Raw genomic sequence first — 27,014 nt, 5'->3', positions numbered from 1 at the left:
TAATGCTAAAATTATAGCCAGCTCAGATTGGTTGTTGAGAATAGTTGTTATCCATGAGCCAACAAATTTAGCTGAGTCTTAACTTCATTAGCAGTGTCTAAATGCGTTAGCCATATGCTCCTCAGCATATGGGTAAATACATAACAATTTATTTTCATTAGGGTTTTCTTGCAAGTGCTGCTAACCAAAGCTCCGCTAGACATGTTTATAGCATGACACGTCTCTTCAAATAAGAAGCTGGCTTTCTGCATATCAAGTCATCCTGAAAGGGTAGCAAACAAATACTTCCCCTGCCCTTTTCTGAAGTAGGACGGTACAGCTGCTGTACGTCTGATCTGCTGCAACTAGCTGTTCTCAGTTTTATGTTCAAATGAGCGTAAGAAGGCTCTGGAGAACTGCCTGTTCAAACATGTGCCATTAAATCCCCAGTATTCCTTGTGTGCTGTCTTCTGTCTGACTACGGTGCACTTTGGGTGGCACCACCTGCTTGTGGCTTTACCTGAATGTAAGACTTACAACCCACTGGGTTCTTCACTTTTCCTTTCCTCTCCTCCCCAAGAAGGAATTGGGGATGAATTTGAACTTTCCCTAGGAGGAACGGTTTCTGAAATTAGGTCTTAGTCACGGCCCTTAGTCAAATGGATGCAGTGTTGGGAAGGACAGTATAAGTTTGCAGAATGGGCACTGGGACAGAGCCATGAGGACTTAAGTAGCAGTATCTGTGGTACAGGTGCAAAGCAGCTGTTGCATGCTTGGGCTTTTGTTATATTGTCAGAAATAGGTGAAATGTTGTCTCTGGAGTGCTCTTTTTTTTTTTGACAAATATTTATGAAGTTTAATCCAGATATTAAAGTTGCCTAGGTAGATGTGGAGATGTAAGAAACGGCCAATGTTGTCTGGGGGCTGTAAAGTTCAAAAGGAATCTAACTCTCCACATACTCAGAGGCCTCAGCACTTGTCTAAGTGTAGACAATAAAGTAAAACCAGAATCAACCAGATTTGCTCTTGAATCAGGTTTGTTTGAGGAAGAAAAAAGCAGTTTTTCAACAGGAAGTCTAAACAAACCTCTGTACTTTAAAACCAGGTATCTCAACTTGCTATTGGCTTTTCTTTTTGTTTTCACTTTGCCATGCAGTGGAATGACTGATATAGTCTTGGGTTGTCCTTGTACTTTTTAACTTTTCATTTTTTTTCCTTTGCTATTATCTTTGTATTTTGTAATTCTTAAATATTTCATGACTATTAGGTGACTTCTAATAATATACAGGGAAAAGTGAAAATTTCTTTGAAAAATTATATTGGGACACTTCTAAATATTCAGGCAGAGGGGAAAAAAAAAAAAAAAAACCGAAAAAAAAACCAAGCTGCTCACCGGACATTCTTCTTGTCATGGTGAAATAGAATTGTGAATGAGAATTACAAGCAAGAGAAAAAGACATTGAATCCAAGGTATAAGTTCTAAAATACACCCAAATATATCCATAATAAATGTTGTGGGGTGGGGGAACAAAACATTAAAATAAATGCAAATTACTCTTTATTTTTTTTTTTTTGTGTCACATTCTAGAGGTGTTGTCCAAAGTGTCTGATGACCTTTTCCAATTCTGGGAAAGTCAGACTTCCCAAAGTCTTCATTGTTTTGGCTTTTATTTGATTTTACGTCTATATATTGAAACATCAGGTGGAAAGCCCTGGATGGGATAAAACACCTTGTGGCTTTACATGGTAGTTAGTCTAGGAAATATGTACGTAGAGGTATGAACAAGAAATTGGTGATTGATACATGAATTTTACAAGGGTTACAGCTTACAAAGTGATGAACAAATCTGCTTTGATAGGTTAATACTCAAGAACATATAATGTTCTGTGAAAAACATGAGGCAAGGCAGCTGGGGAAGGGTGGCATTTGAGTATCCTTCTTTATGCTGCACATCTGAGGACAGTCTTGGACAGGATCACCTTGCAGACAAAGTGTGGTGGAAAAGGCTCTTTATCACACACAAGAAGGGAATTGGAGACCTTTGAGGGGGAAAAAGATGCAGTTGGTGACCTTATACTGGAGGTCTCCATTTTAATAAAGAGTCTCATATAGTTCATGACAGATAGAATTAGGAACCATGCAAGTATCTTGTAGTTATATTTGTGTTTATATTTTTCACTATCTCTTTTTTTCCCCCCCCAATGCCCCAGGGAACCATCTCAGAGACCTCATAAATGTGAGATTTCATTTTCTAATGCTATTTCATTTCCTGGATGGAGGACCTGCCACAAGAAGACCAGACCTCAAATTATAATAGCCCTATAAATAACTCCCTAAGGCAAAAGGGAAAAAGAAAGCCTTTGAAAGACAACTGCAAATACAAACATGGAGGTGTTTGGGTTCTTGCAGAACCAGACTAAGAAGCTCCTAATTAGGACATCATTTATTTAGTGTAAGGTTAGTGGGCTTTTTGGGTTTCCGTGTTGTTTACCTCTGTGCTCTGTTTACTTAAACTTGCATCTCAAAAGTCCTCTGAGTATTTTGCTCAAGTTTAATTTTCTACAGTGTTTTGGTGTCTTTTGGCCTGTCTTTAGAGCCTGCTAGAAAATGGAGTTCCCAGGTAAAATTGAAAATGATCAAACTGGCTAAAACAATTACAAATCAAGTAAAAAAAATAGTCTGAAAATGTAACTTTCTTCTTTCTGGGTGAAATCATTTTATTTCGGAAGACCCAGACCCAGGCTGTCTGCCTGCTTTCCACTGGAAATCTGTGCAGAATTGGCACATTGACTAGAATAAAAACATTCCCGAGGAATCGGCATGTTCTGTCAAAACATTTGAACAGCTCCCATCTCCCTGAACACAGCACTGTTACGGAGCCTGCAAAGGGAGCTCTGAGACTGCGATGCGGTTGTGCTGGCTCCTCTTCCAGCCTCCCGGCTCAGATCCACCTTTTTGCATAGTTATGGGCAAAGCACTGTAGGTTAAATTGTATTTAGTGGTGGTGGGAGCAGGGAAGGAGGTCCGTGAGAGCCTTTTGCATCCTGATGTGACCTGTGGAAGGGCTGAAGATGAGTGTGGTCTTTGTGCTTTCTCCGTTCTTGTGAAAGCAGCGTTTATGTGTGTGAAGAAGTGAGGAAGGTGAGGCTGTGGGACCCCAGTACCTGCCTAGAGCAGCTTGGGTCAACATAATGCCCAAGGACAGCTGGGCTGGCAAAGCTGAGCTCTAGGGGAAGCTCTGCTGCACAGGGGCAGGATTTTCCTGTGGTGGGTGCCTCTGTGGTGCCTCTCGCTGCTGCACAGGTCTCCACTATGCATGGGCTCAGCCAAACAGCAAAGTTTGATCTTTGTGTTGTGGAGTAATAGTGAGTTTTCTCATGGATACCTTTTGGGACTTGGATTGCTAAAATAAATAATGAAAAACATAATCTTTGACTAGAAGATGATATATAGCAATTACAGAATGTAGCTAAGCAAAGTGTGCCTAGTGTCCATCCTCGCAGCAGGACACCAATTGCTTTAATTTTGCTAAGAAGTATCTTACTCCTCCAGCACTGAGGTGAAGGGGGTCTCACTGGTGGGTTCTACTCAATACAAATGAGCATTAAAACCAGGCCTGCAGCCAATTTACCAGAGGTGCTGTCTATCTGTTGTTGAAACTAGTTGCTTGGGAATGTAATTTTATAATTCTTGTTACCAAAACTGATATCCCCTGACTGACCACAGCTAAATTAGTTTTTATTTTTGCTGAATTTCTGTGTAGTTGCATGATAATTCATTGTGGGGGACAGCATGTAGTCAGTGGTTTGAACCAAATTAAGTTTTTCTTTATATTGGAAACAATGATGTGTACTAAGCAATGCTTTACTGTGCCAGTGAACTAGCAGATGGTGCCTTTAAGGCTGCTCATGTGACAATAGCCCGTCTGAATGAGTATCGTACCTACTTTTCTAAACCCTGTCTGGCAGAAAAATCCTTTGTAAGGTAGCATAACAGTAAACAAGGTGGAAAGGCAAGCAACCATACACATGTGCTTGTCTTGTACATTGTGGCACATGGCCACGCAGCAGTTCAGACAGAGGGTTTTTGATAAAAGCGGAGTCATTCAGAAACATGATGGAAGAGAATGATCTATGCCATGCAGACCAGGGAGGGCAAAGGTGGCTTATAAACAATCCCTGCCTCTGTTTGGGTTAGTGGCAGCACGGCGATCTTGTAGAGGGGGCGATGTGAATGTGAATTCCTAACTTTTTTAGTTATCCCCTGGGCCAGAAGAGCCAGATGTGTTGCACAGGCAACAAATTTAATCTGTGAATGATCATTCCTGATGGATTCCCTCCATTCAGTCCAAAAGTTACATTACTGGGCCACAGCCCACTTCAAGTAGACAGACAAGACCACCCAATCTGATGCCTTTAGGGAAAGGAGAAGGTGGAATTACCGTAATGAATAACTTTATGCAAGCAGTTGTACACACTGTGGCCAAAGTTCATATACGGGTGCCTAATCCAGCTAAAGCAACACAGGAACCTAAAAGTGTAACTGCATGACTCTCAAAAGTTAATAGGTGTTGTTACCTTCATGTGCTGCTGTAACTCCTCTTATTTAATTACCCCACGTTTAGTACTCTGCACTTGTAAATTCTGGCTTGAGCATAAACCATGCTGACAAAAATATATTCACCTCTGGAACTGAGGGGAAGGGAATTTACCATTCCCACAGTCGTATGGGAGGAGAAAAAACCTGTGAAAATCCTTCTGTGGACAACTATGGGAAAAATATGTTAAAAGGCTTTGAGACCTTGCACAATGATGAGCTCAGCTATTTGTATGAGAGCTAACTGGCTGAAACAACCTTGTCAGAACTGAAGCCTCTTAACATACTGTATTACTGCCTTCCAAAGGTCTGACAGACTCAGGTTCTTGCAGGCTCACTGTTGTCCAAATGCAGGAGTAGTTGCTTGATTTGCTAAAAGCTCATCTGCAGAGGCAGACCTGGACGACAGATTCTGGCAGTTATGCGGGTGAAGAAAATGAGGGCTCTGGCTACACCAGTTTTGCTTTACCACCCCTTGAGACCAACAGCCAAGTGTCTGCTGTCTACGTTGGCCATGGGAGCAGCTAGTGATCGCCTCCTTCCAGACTGTGCAGAGAGAGGCTGTGGCAAGGCTGTAAGCTGCGTTTGCATCCAGTGGGCTCTTGCTCAGCACCTCAACCACGGCTGCCTTCTCAGAGCCTCTTGTTGCTGCAGGAACAGTTTATATTACACAGAGGAGGATAATGGCTCAAAACTTCCCCACTGGAATAAATAAGCATCTTAAGTTGAGAGTTCAAACACAACTCGCTTTTCCACTCCTTCCTTAGTCGGTCTGGTTATTTTTGTTTGGCTTCGGAAAAAATACAAATAAGTGTTAAATTCATGTTTAAAAGATTGCCTCTCTTCAGATAAATTTGTTATCCTTTTTCTCATTTTCAACAAGGAAAACTTGCTTTTGCAGCAGAGATTTTGACATTAAGTGTCTTGATAGAATAATAGGCGTGAGATGGATTGCAATCTATTGCCCCAAGACTTTGCCAATCATAAACTAAAATCAGTTAATGCATTGAGTTAAATCTTGCTATGTTGTGAAATGTGCTAGTAGTATTAAAAAAATCAATCCAGAAAATATATTGATTATATTATCTCCATAGCAACAAACAATAATGGGATAACGTTAGCTTAATAATTGTGCTTTGTGAAAACCTTTCAGAATAATTACTGCATTGTGGTCTTTTCACGATGTGGAATGTAATAATGTTTCTTCCTTGACTGCAGTCACCATCAGCACTGCGTCAAGAGATGCTGTTTTTGTGTGCATGCATATGTATCCATGGGTAATTTTGCTCCGGGTGAAACAATTTAGCTGACTATTTTGGGACCCATTTTTAAATGGTCAAGACCACTAATTGGCAATTGTTTTCCGTGTGGTTTGTTTTCCCCCCACCTCCTCCGACAACTGGCTACTGTAAAAAGAGGCCGTTAACATTCTTTCTCCTGCCTCTCTCTTTGCACCCAGAAAAGGTTTTGGTAGGTAACCAAGCTAAATGTCCAGCTACTCTGTTAAAGATTTGGGGGAGAGAGGAAAACCCTGCTCTGAAGCCAGTGCTTCAAAGCTGTTTCTTTAATTGAATTTAACCTGTCATCCTCTAGAAATAACCTGTTCCACAGGAGCAGAGATAGCTGTCTGTGTTCTGGAGGATATGATTCTCTTTGGCATCCTGCATTGTCATATAATTAACCTGGGGCTGTTCTTAATGAGCATATAGAAATTCTAATGTATGTGTATGAGCACAACAGTTTTAGCCTGAAATTTAGTGGGATAGATACTTACACTCTTCATCGGGGCCTTGATTTTTATTTTTACTTCCAGATTGACCCCATAATTTTGCTCCTAAATTAAAAAGAGGTATTGACCCAAGACTTTTGAAGAGGCCAAGTTTTTAGGGTGGTCAAAACAAACAACAACAACAAAAAAAACCAGCTTAATCGCTGGAGTATAAGCAGCTCTAGATGGTCCTGTCCCTATGAAAGCCCTCGGGGGCCTTACAGTGATTCAGGAGTCCATTCACTTTCTGGTCATGCTGGCATTTCCTGATGTTTTGTCCAAGGGCTGGGCTTAGAGCTTGGCTAGTAAAGAGCAAGCTGCTGCCACTTCTCTTATCAGCAGGAGCTTCCTTATAGCTTTGGTAGGGTGTCCTGCCTCCCTCAGTGGTGTGGCAGGATGCCTCTTTACTTCCCAGGGCACAAGCAGATGCCTTATTCTCTGATATTGACTCCTCCAGCCCTTTTTCTGGAGGACAAACCAGAGACAAACAGTGATGTTAGGTTAAGTTTTTAGCATAATTTCTTAATGCTACAGTGTATTATTTCAGCTCTTAATTCCAAACAGAATTTGTCTTTCTAATATCAATTAATTTGGATTCTTACCATTTACCAGACTGTACTCCCTTTTTCTTTGAGGACCTGCAGGAGAAAGCCCTTACCTTGGAACTGCTAATGAGTATTATAGGACCACCTTGGAGCCAGGAATGTCCAAACCCTCAGCGCTGTCAGGGATGGCAATTTGGTACTGTATCCGTAAGAAATGCAGTACAGTGCAAGAGCAGACGGTTCTCAGTTTGAGATGATGTCTTCATCAGGAGCTTGCTTATGCTGCTGTTCCCTGCATGTTGTTTTCCTCTACAGTCCCTCCAGGTTGTTGCTTTACAGGGAGGGTGTAATGGAAGAGTTGACTCCTGTCCCAGGCAGTGCTTACTTTCTGCCAGTGTCCCGGTCCTCTAGGAACAGAGCTAACTCACAGGGAGAGAGAAGAGCAGTGGTTGCTCTCAACTTCATGCCTTGTGCCAAAGTATCCAATTCTTTAGCCACTGTACTGGATGGGGGTGCCAAGTGTCTCTCTTCTCTTCTGGGTATAGATGAAAGCAGCTGTGACAGGGGAACTAAATGCATCAGTTCTCTGGAAAATACCTGCTATTTGCAGGTGTGTAGCATCATTCATTCATTCATTCAAAAAAAAAATGTGGTCTGGACAGATTGACAAGGTGCAGTCGAAGCTATGACTGTGCCTTTGCTGTGGTGCCCTGTGCTCACTCTGGGTTCTAGCCTTGCTGATCGTGAGATCTGTCCCAAATTCTTGCTCCACTGAAGCCTCCTGTTTAGTTTCCTTGTGCTATCCCAGCTCTTGCTGTTCTCCCTGATTCTCTCCCCAGCCTGCGCTGGGCTTGGCACTGTGTGTTTCAGTCTGCATTGTTCCAGGGAGGCCCAATGTGGCTTTCCAGTGCGTCTGTTCTCCATGCTTGGATCCCACCAGCTACCACCTGGGTGGCTTGGGTCTTGAACAGTGGTTGGCTTCAGAACAGAATGTGAAAAGTAACTTACCTTAGGAAAACAAGGAGATTTTATTGAAATAATTATTTTAGGCTAGGCAAAGAGTCAGCTGTGTGGTTTGATGTGGCTTTTGGGGCTGCAGCTTGTCTTATTCCAGAAGGAATAAAACTATTCCGTTCTGCATAGGATCTCACAACACGTTTCTGTCTGTAGTGGTTTAGGCTAAGGCTGTCCTACCTGGTCGACTGTGTGTCTGGGAGCAGGATGAAACACATAAAGTGTTTGTTCACATGGGTAGGGTGAAAGATGCTCATAGCTCAGCAGCCACATGCCCCCTTGTGCCCTGCTGAACGTATGGGCTCACCTTGGGGCTTGTGTGTGTCAAGCTGATTTGTCTGCCCTTAGCCTCGTGGCTTTTCCAGAGGTGCCATATGATAGATAGGAGCAAAAATGGGTCTGTCCATGCTACAGATAGCAGCATGCTCGGTTCTACATCAGAGGGCACTACAATCTATAGGGACATTTTTCTGCTTTCATGCTTGAGAGCCTGCATCCATACAAGGTGGGAATTCAGCAAGAGGAAGCTGGGCTTGTCCAGCTATGTTAAAATACGGAAGTAGTCCCGCTGTCCTCCAGTAATGCATTAAGTGGCGTGATTAATGTGTCACATGTAATGCTCTTTCCAGCTCTCTTTCCTTTATGGAATACTTTGCGTGCAGTGCTTTGATTTGGGCACTGGTTTGTGTGCTAGAGTTGGCACAACATATGATCAAAATATGGGAGCAGAACACGGATGGAGTTTGTGATACTCTTTAGTTCTTTCAGATTTTTTTTTATAGTTTCAGACTTGATGGTTACAGATAATTAAGTGATATTGATTTTTATAATCAATTCATAAACCACAGTAGAGACCCCTGGCCCTATGCAAGGGAAATGTCTCTGAGGAGGCTGAGATATTATCACCCACTGAATGAGTAATGTTGCTTCCTAAAGCTGAGGGTTTTCTTGAAATCCACCTGTCTAAATAACACCTGCTTGGGTGCTAGTGAGTTAAGGCAATATGAGATAGCCCAGAGTTTGAATCAGAAAAGAGCTTAAGCACTGTGACTCCAATTCCGTAGATGAAGAAATAAGATTTGCATATGGACGTGTAACTTTTCTAGTGTTTTTTTTGTGGTGCCAAAGAGAAACTGTTACACAATGGGATTGGTTAATGCCTTTTATCCTGAAAAATGACATTTTCATAACCTAAAGGAATCTGTTATTGCTGGAGCTGAGAAGAGGAACACTCTTCAGTAGCAGAGAAAATACCTGAAGGAAAAGAGTCCCTGCCTCCCTTTCTTGGGAAAGAAGTCAACTTTCATTTCTCTAGATGCCAACTTGATGCCCCCTAAAACAGTACTGCATTGTCAGAGTACTCCCAAAATGTTTGTTTTCCTTAGATTTAACTAGCATGTCTGCCTGTCTGTCCTACAAGAAGTTTTTCTCATTTGTTTAGATCATGCGATTGCTGTTTTGCTCCTCTTAAGGGAGGCCAGCAAAGAAAAGTAATAAAACTCATTCACCATTAGTGATGTGCTGAATGCTTACGCTAATCCATCTGAGAGCCATTGAGTGCACAGTGAAAATACACATTGCAATGGTCTTCTATTGCACAATGAATTCCCTCCTATAGAGAGCACTGTAATTCTCTGTTTTCCTGTTGTAATTTGAGGATGTAGTAATATTAAGAAAGGCAACAAAGACAGTTAGTGATTCAGTGGAATTACATACAAGAAGAGAGAAAATCTTATTGTGTAGGAGAGAATTGTCTTCTTTCAAACTGAGTGCAACTTAGAAGAGATTTAGTTGAAATTACATAGTCTAGTAAAAACAAGATCCATCATTCCTTTCTCTCTTGTTTTTTCCCCCCAATTTCTTGACTTCTTATAAATGTATATTTATCACAGGATCAGAAACTGCAGTTTGTCTGTAAGACCTCATGGAGCCTTTCATGAACAAACATTGCACAAATTGTATTTCTCTTTGTATGTGTCTTCATAATAACATGTTTTCTGTTTTTGATAAAGGTTCCCAGAAGCTTGCATAGGTGTCTTCTGTGACATTTGCTATTCAGTAAAATAAGGGCCAAGCAGGTTTATATGTTATCTAGACAATAGTCTTAATAAAAATGGTAAAGCTGCAATTATAGCTCTACAGCAGATATAAACAAGGTCTAAGCTAATGGCAGGCAACTTCCAAATAGATAAAAGGAAATATGACTTTTGCCAGTGTAATCAGTCTGGAGAATTCATCACTGCAAGAATCAGGGAGTCAAGTACAGCAGCTGGAATAATTTGGGGGTCTGAGTAATTTTATGACTAATTACTTTTATAGCTATGCATATTATGATAAGAGTAATTGAGTCTTAAGCTAACAGTTGGATGAGGAAGAAACCTCCTATTTAAAACATTTTAGAGTTAACTGCGTTATTTGTTGGTGATGTGTTTTTTTTTTCCTCTTGCCTTTCTCTGAAGCCTCAGGCATGTGATACGTCTGAATGTTCAGAAATAGATCAAATTTGTTGATATTCCTATCTCATATACTGTCTGTGTTTCAGTGGCAGAGAAGGAATGGTTTTGTAAGATACCAAGAAGGACTGAGAAACTTGCAACTCATCTCTGGCTCTTCCATTGACTTCTTGTGTGGCATTTGGCAAATTGCTTAATCTCGTGTACGTCCAATTCCCCACCTGTGACAGATGGGCACTTACCCATCTTAGGCACATACAGAGATGTTGTGGAAATGAAGTTTGTAAAGTGAAATGAGATTGAAAGTAGAAAGACAAAAGGAAAGTGAAAATCTTACTGCAGCAGGCCAAATTAATGTTTGAGGCCGTATCTACGTGGGAATGCTTTGGAAAGTTAAGGTGAATCAACTAGAAATGTGATTGCACTGTGCATATATGAAATTTTCACTAGAGAGGAGTCTCTTTTATTCTGGAAGTGGCTGTATGACACCTTAAGATGTGTAGGACCAGAATAGACAGGCTAGGTCATTGATCCTTCACTCTATTTTTCTAAGTATTCCCATCCAGCCATGTCCTCTGCATCAAAACCCTCCTCGAGGTTCCTGCCTCCAGTATTCTGGCTGGGAGGCTGCTCTAAAATCTTACTACTTTGATAGTCTGTAACTTTCATCTAATTGCTAGCAACATTTATCTATGGCCAGTTTATATTCATTTGATCTTTTAGTAATGTAGGCCTTTATATTAAATAGATATTTTCCTTCCCTGATGATTACTCCCAGTACATTTATAGACAGCAAGCATATCTCCTCCCTTTGGTCTGCTAAAATGAACCTTTGGTTTGCTAAAATGAACTCTCCTAATTACTACTTGTAAGACAGGCCTTCTGTTCCCTGAGGATCCTTGTAACCCTTCTCTCGACTTGTTCCGTTTTTAATTCATTCCTTTTGAATGTGGCTCATCAGATTTGCATGCAGCATTCCAGAGAAAGCATACCCCAGATTTACTGTGATTATAGTTTTCACTGTACTTGTTGTTCATTGTTATCCTGTGGTTGATGTGTCTATCCAAGGGTTTCCTTCTCCATCGTTTTCAAACAATCTCTTATTGCAGAAAGTCTTAGAGTTAACGTAGTCCCTCTAAGGGCATGAATTCTTGCTTTGAAGTAAAGACTCAGTCATTGCTGCTGTTCAGGTTCTTCAGCTCATCCAGTTCTTCTGATATGACAGTCTCAATCTTTCTACTTGCTGAAGATGTTTCTAACACAGAATCATGAGCACACTTGGCTAAAGTCTCTCTGCTTTCTTTGCCAAATTCAAGTCCTCAAAACATTGAGCAGAGTTTGTCCCAAGACTGACTCTTGAGACACATGTGGATTTCTTACTTTCATGCCTGTACTTTTTTTTCCTCATCCCAGTCCATATTAATTTCTCTGTATGCCACCAGATCGAATGTATTACCGACATCTGTGTACATCTTCCAAAGTACTCTTACCTAGAAAATGTGTTATCTTCCCAAAGAAGGATACACAGGGTATATCCCATTTCTCATTCCTCTCTCTGATGCTCTTCCCATTAGGTATTTCTTGCAAAGCAGGAATGCCAGGTTGTTACCAGTGGGCCAGAAGTGGTGCTCAAGGGAATGTTACCCAACTGCAGCTGCTCTGCTCAGCCATGCCTCTTAGGCAGTGCTGGGGCTTACAACTTAGATGTTAAAGCATGTAGCGGTGCGTGTGAGAAAATTAGAGGACTGCATGTGTTCCATGCACTGAGAAATCTTGCATGCTATTGAGGTCAAGCTTGCAATTGTGTATTTACTTGCTTGGCTTCCCCTCTCTCCCGCTGTCTCTTCGGTTACCAGCCTATTCGAATCAGCCATTAACCTGGTTAATGGGGAGAGACAGCAAATACCGGAAAGGATGATGTGCTTTTCTTAATTCCCTCTTGGAAACCTGACTGTTTTAAACTGTAAATGTCTCAAGCAAGGGCTGAAAAGGGTCCAAAACATGTCTATCCTTTGTAATGCAGGCACACCCAGGCAGAGGAGAACAGGAAGAGGCTGTTTTCTCCTTGGGACTTTACTGGGAAGAGATCTTTGGGGGTGAAAGGGTAGTGCCTTGCCAAAACTGCCCCAATGGCTTCGAGCTGGCCATGTGTGCAGGCTGTGGGGTGGGGAATTGGCATGACTGAAGTGTATTGTGCCATCTGATCCTTTGAGATGACTCAGTCATCAAAAAGACGAGTTGAGGCCCCTGGCCTCTCTGACCAAGGAGCTTGAACAGGTTTTCCAGACTCTGATATGAGAGCTGTTCATTGAAGATGGCAAGAGCTAGTACAGCATACAAACAGGAACCTGTCAACTTAGATTTTTTTTTTTCCTTAAGACCTGAAAAGGTAAAAGAAAATATACAATTAAAAAAATTACCTGAACTAAATACCAAACAAATTATATAATGAGAACACATTGTCCAAATTTTCATATGCAGATTCAATTAGTGTTCAGTTAATTAGCCTTTACAGATGAGGATTAACTTAATTACATAACACTAACCTCTCTTAATAACTATTAAGGGTAGGAAGGCTGCTTTTAATAAATTTGGAAGGGGCTATATGTGTTTTTTAAAATCTGAAATGGCATACACATAAATTAAAGCAAATTACACACAGAGGACAGCTATTAAGGGCAACGATCAAAGGAAACAAACTACGTACATGGCTTGAAATCAGGCTGGTTAGAAGTTCATGCTGTTCTCCTCCTTATCTGCTGGCATCCTAGTGTTTTCACTGGGATTATTATTGGAGATGATGTACAATCTAGGGGTCATTCCTTCAAAGTGGGCTGCAGTCAGATACCAGTTTGCTCTAATTAAATGTTAGCTTGTATTTTGAAAAATATATATCTATATATTGATTAGGGTACTAGGCTGTTAGCACTTACAAGTGGTCTGAGGAAAAAAGACACACAAAGGCCATTGAATAGTAAAAATCCCATCTATAAATGTTGTCATTCATTGTCATTATGTACTATAAGTAATTGTATAGATTTTTTTTTCTCTCGACAGGAGGTGTGGGTGCTCAAACACTGATATTTCAGCTGATATCATAGTGGAACAGAACATCACTCCTGACTACAGGGAGGTGAGGGTGGGGGTTGGAGCATATATGGGACTAGTAATTGGGATGTGACGTCTTTGGCTTCTAAGTCACAGGTTTGAATCCAGGCTTTTTTGGCAAGTGGCCTTGGGGGAACCTAGGTGAAATGACTTGGTGCTGCCAGTCTGGATTCCTGTGAGTGGGTACTGACATCAGGTAACACTACCACTGGCATCCTCAAGCGAAGAGGTGCTCACGTGTGCAAATACCGCCTTACTCCCAGCCCCAGTGCTCTTTTCAAGTCAGGGTTGAGATGCACATTGCTGCTTAGTAGCCCTCACTGCATTCTGGAAGTGACTTTTCTAGAGTCCATATTTTGAGCTTCTGTTGGGAGCATTTTCTGGATACCAGCAATGTAGTCCCCTTGAAACAATTTATCTAGTGACCCTTGCAGACTCTAGCTAAGTTCATGTAAATTATCTTTCAGCTGCAGCAAGCTGAAATTTTACAAAGCATCCTTCATGAACTTTGGGTCACCTTAAGCTTAAGTTTAAGCTTAAAGTCATGTAAGTCCTTATTTTCAGCTCATGAGATTTGTAGGTACTGAGCAACTAATGAAAACAAGTCTGATAAGCCCCATGCTGGCACTGTTTAATATCTTTATCAATGACGTAGACTCTGGGATCAAGTGCACCCTCAGCAAGTTTGCAGACAACACCAAGCTGAGTGGTGCAGTTGATAGAAGGAAGGGGTGCCATGCAGAGGGACCTGGACAAGCTTGAGAATCGTACCCCTGTGAATCTAATGAGGTTCAACAAGTCCAAGTGCAAGGTGCTGCACCTGGGTTGGGACAATCCCAGACGTGAGTACAGACTGGGAGACAGAACCCAATGAGAGCAGCCCTGCACAGAAGGATTTGGGGGTTCTGCTGGATGAAGAGCTCAACATGAGCCAGCAGTGCGTGCTTGCAGCCCAGGCCAGCTGCATCCTGGGCTGCATCAACAGGCCAGCAGGTGGAGGGAGGGGATTGTCCCCCTCTACTCTGCCCTTGTGAGGCGCCACTTGGAAAGGAGGAAATTCTTCACTTGGGGTGGTGAGGCACTGGAATGGGCTGCCCAGAGAGATTGTGGATGCCCCATCCCTGGAGTTGTTCGAGGTTGGATAGGGCCCTGGGCAACCTGATCTGGTGAGTTGCATCTCTGTTCATGGCAGGGTTGAAATTAGATGATCTTTAGGGTCCCTTCCAACCCAATCAGTTCTATGATGATTATGTGTTAGATACCCCAAAAATTAAAATGCATAATGCTACTAGATGTTTCTGAAAACTTTGGCTAAGTGCCTACACCCATTTTCAGCAAGGAGGGAAGATGACATTGCTGCAGATTTTTGAGACTGTGAGGCACTAGCAAGGTGAATATGCAATAAGGAGGATATTGCTGAAGGATCCATCTTGGAGTGGCAGAATCTATTGAAAAAAGGGATGGGGGTACTTGAGCCCCCCCAGTCCCTTTTTGAAGCCCTTTGATTTGCATGCTGCACAAGCTGAAGTTTCAATACCCAGTGTCTCAAGATATATGGTTGGCAGGGGCCAGATTTTGCTCTCTCTGATGCAGACTCAAATCCTTTTTCCTTCCATAGGGGTCACACCTGCATCCCTCAGAGCAGGATTTGGCCTTGCGAGTGGTTCTGCCCACAGATGCAGCTGGTGATGCATGCTCAAAGGAAGGGGAGAATGCAAATTCCCTATAGGGAGGCAACTGCCAGCCATGTAAACAAAGAAGCCTTCTGGGTGTGCAGCAGTCAGCCCACTTGAGCTGCTGTTTCCATGGTGTACCAGATGCTATAAAATATGCTTTCTTCAGGGGAAAAAAGCTTTTCGTACTCCTGCATTATCTTGTTTGATAATGCACTATCATCAGGCTGGTACCTCGCTGTAGGAGCCACATGCAGCAAGTCGTTCCCCCCTGCCCTGCCCTAACCCTTCTCTGAGTTGTTGTTGATGATGACAATTCATATTCTGCAGCTTCCGAAGAGAAGGTCAAGTGATTTTTCTGTCTTGGAACAGCATTACTTACTGTGTTTTTACACTTCATTGTTACCAATCTCTGTTTAATGTGCTATAGTTCCTCCTGATGTGCATGGTGTCATCTCATAATATAGTGCATTGTTTTGCTTTTCGGTTTCTTTCTGTTTTCCTTTAAAAAATAAAAAATAGAATACATCTGTTTCCATTTTTCCCTGTTCTCCATTCCCTAACCCCCACATTGCATCATTGTAGCTCCTGACTTATGGCCATTTAAACCGCTGGGTACATGTCCGGCAGGCACAATTTCTGAGTTTGCTTCCTCACCGTTGTGCTCACCCACTGGGTGGTCTTTGGGAGTTGAGGAGAGGTCTCTTACCTCCATTGTCATGTAGAACAGTTGCTAGTGTTGGTCAGATATTTAGTTATCCTGTAAGTATTAAGTACAATTGCAATTGTAAACCCTTGGAGGAGATTAACATTGGCTAGTGTTTAAAAAAATTAAAATAATAATAAAAAAAAAGTTGCCAGTAGCAGTTATGAGGCTCGCTGTACTTCAAACATGACTCATAGGAGGAGGTTTTCAAGGTACCTGTCTACTGGAAGCTGTGTTCAGTGAAGAAGCTGCAAATCTGTCAGGGCTTTGTGGATGTGGCATATCCCCTGACTGCATACTTGAGATGGTCATTGGTTGATTGGCCTTCTCCATGGCTATCTAGGAGAAATGTGAGTGCCTTCGTATGCCCCCATCTCTATGCAGTTGAAAGGTTATGCCTGTGGCAGCCAGCTGAAAATCTTGCAGGGACTTCAGATAAGGCTGTTGATTTTGATTTATATTTGCATATTATAACTGAATAAAAAAGAAACACTAAAAGAAACACTAAAAAAATCTGAAGTTTTTATCAACTGTAATGAGGCTTTTTTCATCAGCACTTTCTTCTTCCCCCTCCACCTTTCTCCTCCACCCTCTCTTTCCCTCTCAACAGCAGCTCCGGACCACATCCCTGGCCTTGTCCCGCTCTGTTGCAGACAGGGATGCGCACACACCTTCCCTCAGCTATGCTCTGGCCACCGCCACCTCTCAGGGCCCCTCACATGCAACGTGCTGGTGTTTTACCTGGTGAGATGTGCAGCTGGGTGCTCACCACACCTTACGTGCCCTCAGAGCAGGGCCAAGACAGCAGCGGCACCAGGGCGGCTGGTGGGGACAGGCACGGCAGCACAGGACATCGGAGTGACCAGGGCTGCGGGGAACAGGGGCTTCTGCTGCTCCTGAGGGTGCTTTCTCATGGTCTCTCCTGGTTACTTTTCAACTCCCTTCCTCCCCCCATCCTGCAGGTTTGTACTTCTCACTTTGTGGAGGGAGGAAAATAGGGAAATAAGTTAATTTTAACTCAGTGCAATCATTTAGGAGACCTGGAGGTGGAAGAGCAGTTATTGGTTAACAGGCCTGGTCTGAAACAGGTTCTGCCTGACGCCACAGTAGTGAGCCAGAAGTGCTTCCAAGAAGTCAGATTTTTGGAAGGTTTCTTCACTGAATTGTTTAAAGCACAGGCTTCTTGTAAATAAATGGTGGTAGCCTGCCGGCTTGCCAGAGCGCAGCTGGTAGAGGCAGCAAGGGCAATACGTGCACGTGTCCTCGTGCTCCAGGGCGAAGCTTAGCCAGGGGGCTTGGGCTGCAGCTTGGGGTATCCCTCCCTTGTGAAGGCCCAGGCCAGGAAGAAAGTGGGCTGAGCACAGGCCTGGTTCTGCCATGCCGCCACCGTGCTTTACCTCACGTGCTGCCCTGGTGTGTTCATGTAGGCTGGGGATGCTCTCCAGAGCAACGTGGCCAGCGTGGGCCCATGAGCCGGGCCCGCGTTATCTGGTGTTGTGTGGCTGCTGGCAGAATGGTGCTGGGGAGAATCTGCCCTGGCATCACCCCGGCTGCCCAGCTGTGGGCAACATCACTGTGGCAAAGCACAGGTTGGCATGGACGTGTGCTTGTCTCTGCCCCTCTTTCAGTGTCTGCTGAAAAAAGCCTCTTTGAGTCAGCTGTGTGGAGCTGCCGTACTGCAAAGGCTTTGTCCCACTTCGTTGTTGTGTCGTAACAGAGGAGGCTTTTCTGCTTCCCTTAGTACCAAGGTATTTTTCAGGTAGGAACATGAAATTTTTCCAACAATCCTCTAAATTACCGCTTCCTTCGTTTTATTCTTTGTGTTGGTGTGTTTTCTAACATGCCATACAGTGTCTTATCTTTTTGCTTAAGAAAAACCTAAAGATCTTACCTTAACCTGAAGACATTTTGTCCCATAAAATAAACATATACAATTCCAGGATTAAAAAGTAAAATAAACAAAAATCAACAATCAAACAAACAAAATCCCCCATCTATATTAAGTATAAAAAACAATCCAAAGGCTCTATGAGAGGAGAAATGGAGGTGGTGGCACATAGTTTGCTTATTTGTGTGCTAAGTTAACACCCGAGAGTGATAAGTGAGGCAACTACCTTTGATTACCAGATTTTTTGCTTGTTTGTTTAGTGTGGTAAAATGTTCTCGGTGCATTAACAGGTTACACGGTCTTGTTTATTTATGTCTGTGGTTTATGTATTTATAACAGTTCATATTGTTCTAGCTAATATTCTTCAGCATGTCTTAAAAATAAGAAAGCTTGAATATGAGACTTAAGTATTCTGTTTTGTTAGTTGAGTTTTCTCTAAAGAATGAAGATAGAGCACAGTAGTCTTCCTTGAATTAATATAAATGCAGATTAATGCAGTCAAATGTGTTATTTTTCCATAGACAAGTTACAAACACAATGCAGGATGATTTTCAAGTATTGCAGTTTTGTTAAAACAGATTTCTTTATATTCACTTTTGGGGATAATTTTTACACACCTTCTTTCAGATTAATCAATTTAAATTCATTTAGGACACTAACAATTTAGTACAGAGGCAGACATGTTTATATAAATGGATACCAATTTTCATCAATTATGAAAATGAAACACAGTGAAAATTCTAAAAGTTTGTTAAAATACATCTGCTTACTATTCTGCAGAATCTCCCAGGGGACTGCCTTGTGCTAAACTCCAATTTTGCTGGGTTGTTTTGTTTTTAGTTACATTATTCAAAAAAAAAAATCCCCACCGCCACCAACAAAAAAAACAACCCACAACCTTTTCAACATTCCCTCCATTTCTCTAGTGTGTTATAAGTCATACTTATTCTGTTATTAATTTCTATGTCAGTTTTTCCATCTACACACGTATCAGAATAAAATTATGAGTCAGGACTCTGATCATGAAATTAATCAAAAATATTGTGAAATGGTAACACATTTTGGATTGTAAAGCTCTGAAAACATATTAACGGCTTTCCAGATTTTCTTTTTCCTTCAATCATCATTTGTAGACTCTCCTTTCAGAGATGGACAATAAGAGAGAGATGAGATTATCAGCTAATGCAGTGTCTCTCTTGGTTGAGGTTCAGAGCTTTGATGTGAGTGTTAGCAATACCGTGGAACAGGGTTTCTGGGTTTCTGTTAAGCACTGTTCTAAAATATTGTGATGTTTTTCTTTTACCCAGGGCTTTTGGGAAAACCATACAAAACTCATAAAGGAGTATGGACCTGTTTGTGGGTAAGATTAGTCGTACCTTCAGCTTTCTGCTTTTGTGGGTCTTGCTGTTTGCTTTGGTTTGAGTTTATTGGGTGGGAGAGGAGAATATACGACAATAAGATGCTCATTGAAATGCAGAGTGCAGTATTTCAGACTGCGTGATAGAGGTGGAGGTTCTTTGACCGCATGAAGAAAGTATCCTTGGCTTATTTTAGTTCAGCATTTGGTGCTGGACTTCTTTCCAATATGCACATAAAATTTATTTTTTCTCAGAACGATACAACGCTACCAGCATCAATATTCTCTTTATATTTATAATTAAATAATTATAACATATTATAACATATATACATATAACATAACATATATACATGTAATTATAACATAATGTATTCTTTATATTTATGTGAAGAGTGAAAATAATAATTTAATGTCTTAAACAAACAAACAAAAACAAAAACCTAGTTTATGAAATAGTGTGAATTTGGTTCAGCTATTGCTGGCTATCTTTACGCAAAAATACTAAACTTAAAATACAATGAAGTACAGTTTAGAAATGAAGCATTCATCTCTCTATATCTCAGCTGTGCTCCCTTAGCAGGTTATTCAGAGTAAAGAGGGTTTAAGTGTATTTCTTCATCCAGCACTTCCACATTTCTGTGATCTTTATTTCTTTTCTGAGAACTACTTTCCTGTTGTCATTGCTTTAAGTGGAAATGCACTTGTTTCACTGTAACTTCTATTGTTTTGGTGAGTTGGTGTTTCTAGCATAATTATTACTTCAATGTGTAAGTATCAAGCAATATCCATAAAGTAATGACAAGATCAAAATTTTTTCCTGTGTTCTCCAGGAGTTTTAAGAAACTCTGTAAAAGAGCATATATGAATGCGTGTATGTATTTGTTCAAAAATACTACAAATACACTTTGGATGTTCTTCCAGCCAAAAAAGCTCTATCAAAAGGAAGTCAGACTCAGCCATACAGAGCATTTGATGCTCCAGTCACAGCCTTCTTGTGACATTTATGCTCAGCCCTAAGGACAAAGTGCTGCAAGAAGCAGTGGAAATAATGAATTCCAAGGGTTAGGTACTTGTCTAATAGGAAATAATACATTGTCTTGGCTGGCCAGGAATGGAGAAATATATTCATTAACACTGTGGTAATTTGTATGTTGTGTAACAAATGCAAAAGGACTGAGGCTTATTATCTCCGTGACCTTTGGTGTGATGCTCTTAAATGACAATAATGCAAGAACAGTGGCATTCATAGCTCAGTATATTTCCCTCCTTATTAATATCGTGCCTATTTTTTCTAAGCTGAACCTGAGACAAGTTGCTATTTAGTCATCTGTCTGTTCACTTGGCCAGGCAGAGGCAATGTCATGGGAGAAAGAGGTGTGTAATTTCAGTCTGTGAGTGGATAGATAGAAAATTTCATTTCTCCCATCTACCCATAGCTGACAGGGGATGAAACCTCTGGGATACTGCATGGGCTGCAAAGCTGGATGGTGGTGGTAGTGGTCAGCCAGGACAGCTCTGCTTCCCTGCGATCCACTAGGTAGGAGGAGTAAGCAGATTGGGCATAACTGCATACCATTTATTGTGTGCTTGGAAAACTTCATTTGTGAGGGATCCGGGATATTGGCAGAGAATAAATGCTGCTTTTGATATCTCCCAGGAAAACAAAGCTAAGCTCAAATATTGCTGTGCTTGAGGTAAGCTTGATTTGTAGTTGAAGGAAAACATTTTCAAACCCTACTTGTTGAGCTGGTGTTCAATAGATGTGTGTATGTGTTGGGGGGTGTTTATCATGGTCCCGTCAATTACAGAAATTCCTTCTCTGTGCATCTGTGTGATTCTTTCTGTGGTTCTTTGAAATAGGCAGTAAATGGTAGGTGTGTTTATGTGCACGGCCCCAGCGAAGTATTGGATCTGGCAGTTGGAAGAAGATGTGGCATTTTGCTTTTTCCAGATTGAAAACTGCTTTCCAATAAGCATAAAGAGCAATAATCTTTATTTCTACAGTGGTGAAGTGAGTTGAATACAAATCTTTGGAACTGAAGCCTTTTTTTTCTTTCTAAGGTCACTTGAATAGTCTGAATGATACCATCACAACTGTTTTCTTTTGTGTGTGAATTGGTTTCCTTGACAACAGGATGTCAAATCAACTTTTCAGCTTTAATCAAGTCAAAACAATATATCCCTTCCATTCCAAAAGGCCTCAAGTCGTAGAGAATTATTTCAAGTAAGGCTTTTGTAGGTCACAAAAGCATTTTTTTCCTTCGCTTCTGTGTGCTGATCCAAAGGAGAGGTGATGGTATTACTCTTTTATATAGAGAGACAATACAAATTGTCTTTGGATGTGTGTGTGCTGTGCAAACTGTCTGTTTTCATATAGAGATGGCCCAAGATGGAGGCCAAGTGGTGCATTTGGTGCAAAAGCAGAGTTGGAACAAAGGGAATTCAAGCCATTGACATAGTTTTTGAGTAGATCATGCAGCAGAATGATAGCTTTTGGTTCAGCTGCATTTTGGAGCATCTTCTATATAAGAAATCTGTCCTCTAAAATGTACGTGCTGGTTCCCATATCAAAAATAGAAAGTGAAAGACATCCTGTTTGGAAAGCAATCTAGTCTTGGTTTCTGTGGAACTTAGTGACTTCTGTCACTTATTTTTTGGATGTACTCTTGTTTTGATGCTTTGTTTTCACCCTGCAATATCCAGTTGTTCCATTTCAATTGCAGGCTTTGACTACTGGTGAGAAATAGGTGGTAAGAGGAGGCAGGGAAACAAAGAACTTCTGATGAGAAATGAATAGGGAGAGTATACTTGATAGAGTAAGAAAAGTGATTGCTACAACGGTAGCAGAGATGTAGTGGCTGAGTTGATTTTACTTTGTATACACACTTCATATTCATGTAACCACTTACTGCAGTTGCATTATTATGACTTTACAGCGCTGTAAGTGAGTATTAGTGATTTGGAGTGGGAAAATAGTGCCAAAATAAGTAACAGACTCTTGGCCCAGCAACACTCCACCAGTGAATGATCAGAAAATGCAACACAGCCACAAGAAAACAGGTGACTGAATGTATTCTGCCTTCAGCCATAGCAATACATTTGGATATGGGCAAGAGTATATGAGTTTATAAAATAGACCTCACTCTATGTAATCAAAGAGTAAGAACAGAAGATTGAAATTCAATGTAATTTGCGGGGTGATACTCTTTCTTCATGTCCTTTTGCATCTGAAACAGCTTGCAGCAGACCAAATCCAACTCTTGCTCTTCATTCATTTGAACTCTCAGCTTCAACCTGCTGTGAGAAGTCTGGCCAACTATGTAGTAGAATAAGTGCTAATGAGGACAAGAACAATGTATAAGGAAGAGGTAAAGGGATGAGTCCAGGGGAAGCAAGAATAGGGTGCTTGGATTAAACCTGCCCTAGAAAGGAGATGGCAATCAGGGCGCTTGAGTCCAGGGTTGGACTCAGGAGGGTTGTTGAGTTGTGTACTGCTAAAGGGAGTCAACAAGCTCAAAATCTGCATTCTCTGATGGTGGAGAGGAATTAACGAGTCTGTTTCTGATGAGATCCGGTTGTAAGCCATTCTCATGCCCCAGTAAAACCACCAGCAGCAGACTGCATCTACCCATGCTGAGCTTCTGCTGGGCTCCAGCATAAGCATCCCAGGATCAGCACAACATCATGGAAAGCATGTCAAGGTGCAGGTAGAAAAATAGGTACGTGCATGCACTCCTGAAGCACTTTGTGAAAACACCGATGTGAATGGAGCTCTATTCCCATAAAAAGAGCATCTTATTTTGCATCAGGTTACTTCAGCACATTTTAGAGTAATATACAGAAAGCAACTTAAAATAGTGTAGAAAATTATCTTAAGGTGTTTATGGAATTACACATTGTCTGATCTTTTTTGTTTGTTTTTGTTTGCTTGGTTTTTGTTTTGTTGTGTTGTTTTTCCTCAAAGACTTCCTAATATTCCTTGAATTATTTCCTAATAGGTCATTATTGGAACCAAGATTGAGTCTGGTCATTTAAATGGTTGGGTGGTTTAAAGGATTAGGATAGATCATGGAGTCAGTCACTAACTTGAAATGTGTCCAGGGCTTAGTTGTGATTGTAAGCTACACTGGCAGTTGAGAGCTTTTCAGAAGTCTATGCAGCTGGAGTTTGTTCTGTCTTAATGCTTGACTTCTCCTCTCCCCCCAGAAATGGTTGCTGCAGATGGGACTAGTTAGCATTTCTGCAGATGAGTCCAGAGCCAAATGGCAGTGGACAAGAAACAGGCTTTTCTTGCTGCTGTTCCTGGCCTCTGCATCAGGGCTGAGGCACACTGGTTAGTCCCTACAGAGGCCTGGAGCTTTCCCCTTTTGTGTGCAGAAGAGGGACGTGCTTTTCTGGGATTTGGAAATCTGGAGCTTTTCCTAAGTTGTTATCCTTACCAGCTATTCCTCCTCAAACACCACATTGAGAACCTAAAGTGGACTGGGGCAGGATCTCATCCTGCAAGGAACAACTGATATCTTCATCATGCACTTAATTTACTTGAGGAAGCAGTTTCTTTACTGCCATTTTAATTTCACAAACTTGATCTTTGTTTGTTTGTTTGCTTTGTTGTTGTTATTGTTGTGTTTTACCTCTTGGTTTCTAACCTTATTCTGCTGTACGTGGCAAGAGTAATCCTGGGACGGGTATTCTCATCTTTGTCTCTGAAGACTCATGTAAAGAAATAATTTAGTTTTATGAAACAATCTTATCCTGCTTGATTTCCTCTTTTACACTGGGGCTCTAACGGATTTACCACCTCTCCTGTGGTCCTTCATTTATTTTGATATTTTAAACAATTTACTTTTCGTATTTCAGTTAGAGAAAATCATTGCTGGGCAAGCATAGGGGAGGGAAGAAAACCAGGCTTTCTATTTCTGATCTATAGCTCCTCATAATCTCTGTCTCACATTTAATCTAATAAAGATTTTTGGTAGCCTCACTTGCCTGGATTTTTATTTTCTTAGAGCAATACATTTTTATTTTTTTTTTGGACCAGAGTTAGGTCTTTCATAACCAGTCAAGATTTTTTTTTTCCTCACTTTGTTTTCTTATTTGTCTGTTGTGATAATGTTCTTTGACTCTGCTGGATTGTTGATCACACCTAGAACTGCTACTCTGAATTAGTTCTCTTTCCTTTAAATACTTGCAAACCATGGACACTGTGCAGGAGAACCCTTAAATATGTGCCTAACTTTGAGCACAGGAGTAATCCCATTAAAGTCAATGGTGCTACTCAACATGCTTTGAGTTAGGCAGAAGTTTATCTACCCTGATGAATCAGGGCTGTAAAAGAAACAATTGCATTTGTGCTTGAAAAATATTTTAACTGCTGTTGGTACACATAAACACCTAGGTTTATTGTAGCTCAAAGAAGTTAATGCAGAGAAAAATATTTCTTCCCCCTCTCCACCCTCTCTTTTGACAGCACTCTGCATGTAGAAAATTTTATTGTTCCTCTGTGTAATGTGCTAGCTGTTCTCTCTGAAATGGAAGAGATTATCTCAAAAATTGACTGAACAATGGGGGAATCTTAATATTCTTAATTTAAACTCTCAGATTCCCCTCTCCCTACTTTTTTTAATTAACACTTTTGGAATTCGCTAATTCTTAAAAGTCTTTTTAAGAAGAACCCAAACCTAATGATATTCCTGGCTAAAAATTAGTGCCACGCTAAAATGCTACATCTCCATCCGACTCCCCACGCTTAGCCATAATTAGGCATTGGTTACAGTTAGTTCCAATAGTTAAATCAAGCTGCTGTAATAACTTGTGTGTTACTTAGGGGTATATCATCACCAGTATCTTTTCCCTCTCAAGCTAATTGGTCTTGAAAACATAGCCTTTTGTGGGACTGATGTCTAGAGATTTACCCGAAAGGTGACATGTCACACTGTTTTGAGAATTGGAGTCTGGTGTTACTGTTACAGTTGTAATAGGTTTGCTGCCTAATCATTGTGAAGGGTTTAAGCTCTGTGTACAGAGACCTGTGGGATGCAGTTTATAGGCTGAATTTGTAGTAAATTAGTTGAATAGTTTAATTCTGGCATGATTCAAATGTACTTTGGTCTCTGGGACCAAAGCAAAGTGATGCTCAGTGTACTAGTAACTGGAACTAGTAACTAGTAACTGGAAAGCGTTCATTAATGAGCTCTTAGCCACGGACAAAATCTTGCATGTGGACTATGACCTCCCACAAGAACCATTCAACTTGAGTTTGTCTGCTCTGTGAAGTTTGGTTTTCACTTTGTCACTGTAGCCTCTTGCAGTCCAAGACAGGACTTTTTTTTCTAGGTATTCACAAACACAGGACCCAAAGGCTCACCAAAATGTCGTGGTCCCAGTCCTCAGTGCAGGCAAAACCATTTGGATGGAAAAGTTTGGTGCAAGTGATGAATTCTTCTGGGTGCAAAACCACCCATTTCCTGTGAGATTCTAGACGTGGCCCCGGGGTGGCTGCAGTGCAGGTATGTGCTCCCTGCTGCATTTTTTCCGTTTCTTTCCTCCACCCATGACTGCACCATGACTCCACTGCAGCTGTCCAAGCTGACATAACTCAAAGACCTGATGTAAGGTTTTACACCTCTGGAAAGGGAGTGTGAAATCCAACCAAATGAGGCTGATATTTTATCTGCACTTGGCAAGGCACCAAAGGACAGTGTCAGTCAGCTGCACCACGTTCCTCATGCTCATTTCTGTACTTGAAGAGCGTGTGGCCTGATGTGGTTGTAGCTTCAGTGAGTTAGTGTTTGCACAGAGGGAAATTCCCTGGTCAGTACAGCTCAACTGAGGCAGCATTGGTTCGGTGCAGAAAGGCTCTGTGAGACTGGCTACGGCTATGTCAGCTCTGATGACTGAAACAGTAGTGCAGGCCCTTGCACCATGTCTTAGCATGTGAGGAACCTGATTAAATTGAGGTCTGCTTCTGCATGTGCAGGTACCAGCTTTGGCTGGCCGGAGGTTGTACCTCTGCTTGCTCCCAAGGAGGTGTTTCTTAGTACCCATGTTTCCTTGCACACTGGTAGTGCAGTACTCAGCTGTTAAAGCGTAGTCCTTGTGAGCTTCAGGTTAAGATTATTTGAAAACTGAAGTTTCTTTTGAAAACATGTTGCCTGAGTAGCGTTTTACACCTAGTATACAATACAGGTGATCTTTGATCTGCACTGCCTGCTTCTTAGCTAATTAATGCTTAATATCATCATTTTAAAGTGTTTGGGATAGGATTGCTTAACAGATTGCCTCCTCTTAACTGTGTGACACTGTTATGATCAGCACCTGCATATCAGACTGTGGCATCCTAATTTAAGGGAGGAGGAGGGGATGTTCTGAGTGAGACCCATAGTTATAAAAACTAGTTTCCTAGACTTAGTTTCACCTTGAATCTATCCTTTTCACCATCTACCAGAGCCTGCATTTGTTAATCTTAGCAGGCTGTAAAGTCCACCTTGTAATTTTTTCCCCCCTTTCTACCGTTCGGAAAGAAGTACGCTGGGGCCTTTAATGACTGAAAAATATGGGACGTTGTTTTAGTATACCAATCCTATTTGGAAGTATAGGAAAGCAGCAGTGTTATATAATATGCACAGCAAAATCAATGCTTTTATTAGAATTTCCTATAGCAGCCAGAAGCATTGCCGCAAACCTGAAGCGGATGCATACGATACGTAATGTCCAGTAGCTATTAATGGTCGCTGACTTCACCAGCTATGTATCTGATTGTGAATTGGTGTTCCCGGTGCCACACATAGCAATTTTTAAATGAGGCTCTTGAATCATTTCCCCCTCTCTTTACACAGAGGGAGGAAAATGCATCATCCCTCCGATGTCCCCACCCCTTCCCTCTCTTGGCAGGCTTTGAAGCAGAGCAGCTTTACACCAGTG

The 27,014-nt window shown here is 41.4% G+C and overlaps 1 protein-coding gene across 1 annotated transcript in view; it reads left to right on the top strand.

The window, feature by feature from the left end:
• Positions 1–27,014, top strand: part of TBXAS1 (thromboxane A synthase 1) — a 178,430-nt gene that overhangs the window by 9,819 nt on the left and 141,597 nt on the right. The window contains exon 3 of the mRNA XM_050709650.1: positions 19,039–19,091. Within this exon, the coding sequence (XP_050565607.1) occupies positions 19,039–19,091 (53 nt within the window). The remainder of the gene's footprint in view (positions 1–19,038; positions 19,092–27,014) is intronic.

The sequence above is a fragment of the Cygnus atratus genome, chromosome 1 (genome assembly GCF_013377495.2).
Source record: "Cygnus atratus isolate AKBS03 ecotype Queensland, Australia chromosome 1, CAtr_DNAZoo_HiC_assembly, whole genome shotgun sequence".
Taxonomy (NCBI): Eukaryota; Metazoa; Chordata; class Aves; order Anseriformes; family Anatidae; genus Cygnus; species Cygnus atratus.
Note: the sequence above shows the minus strand (reverse complement) of the source record. Positions and strands in the feature narration are given on the sequence as shown.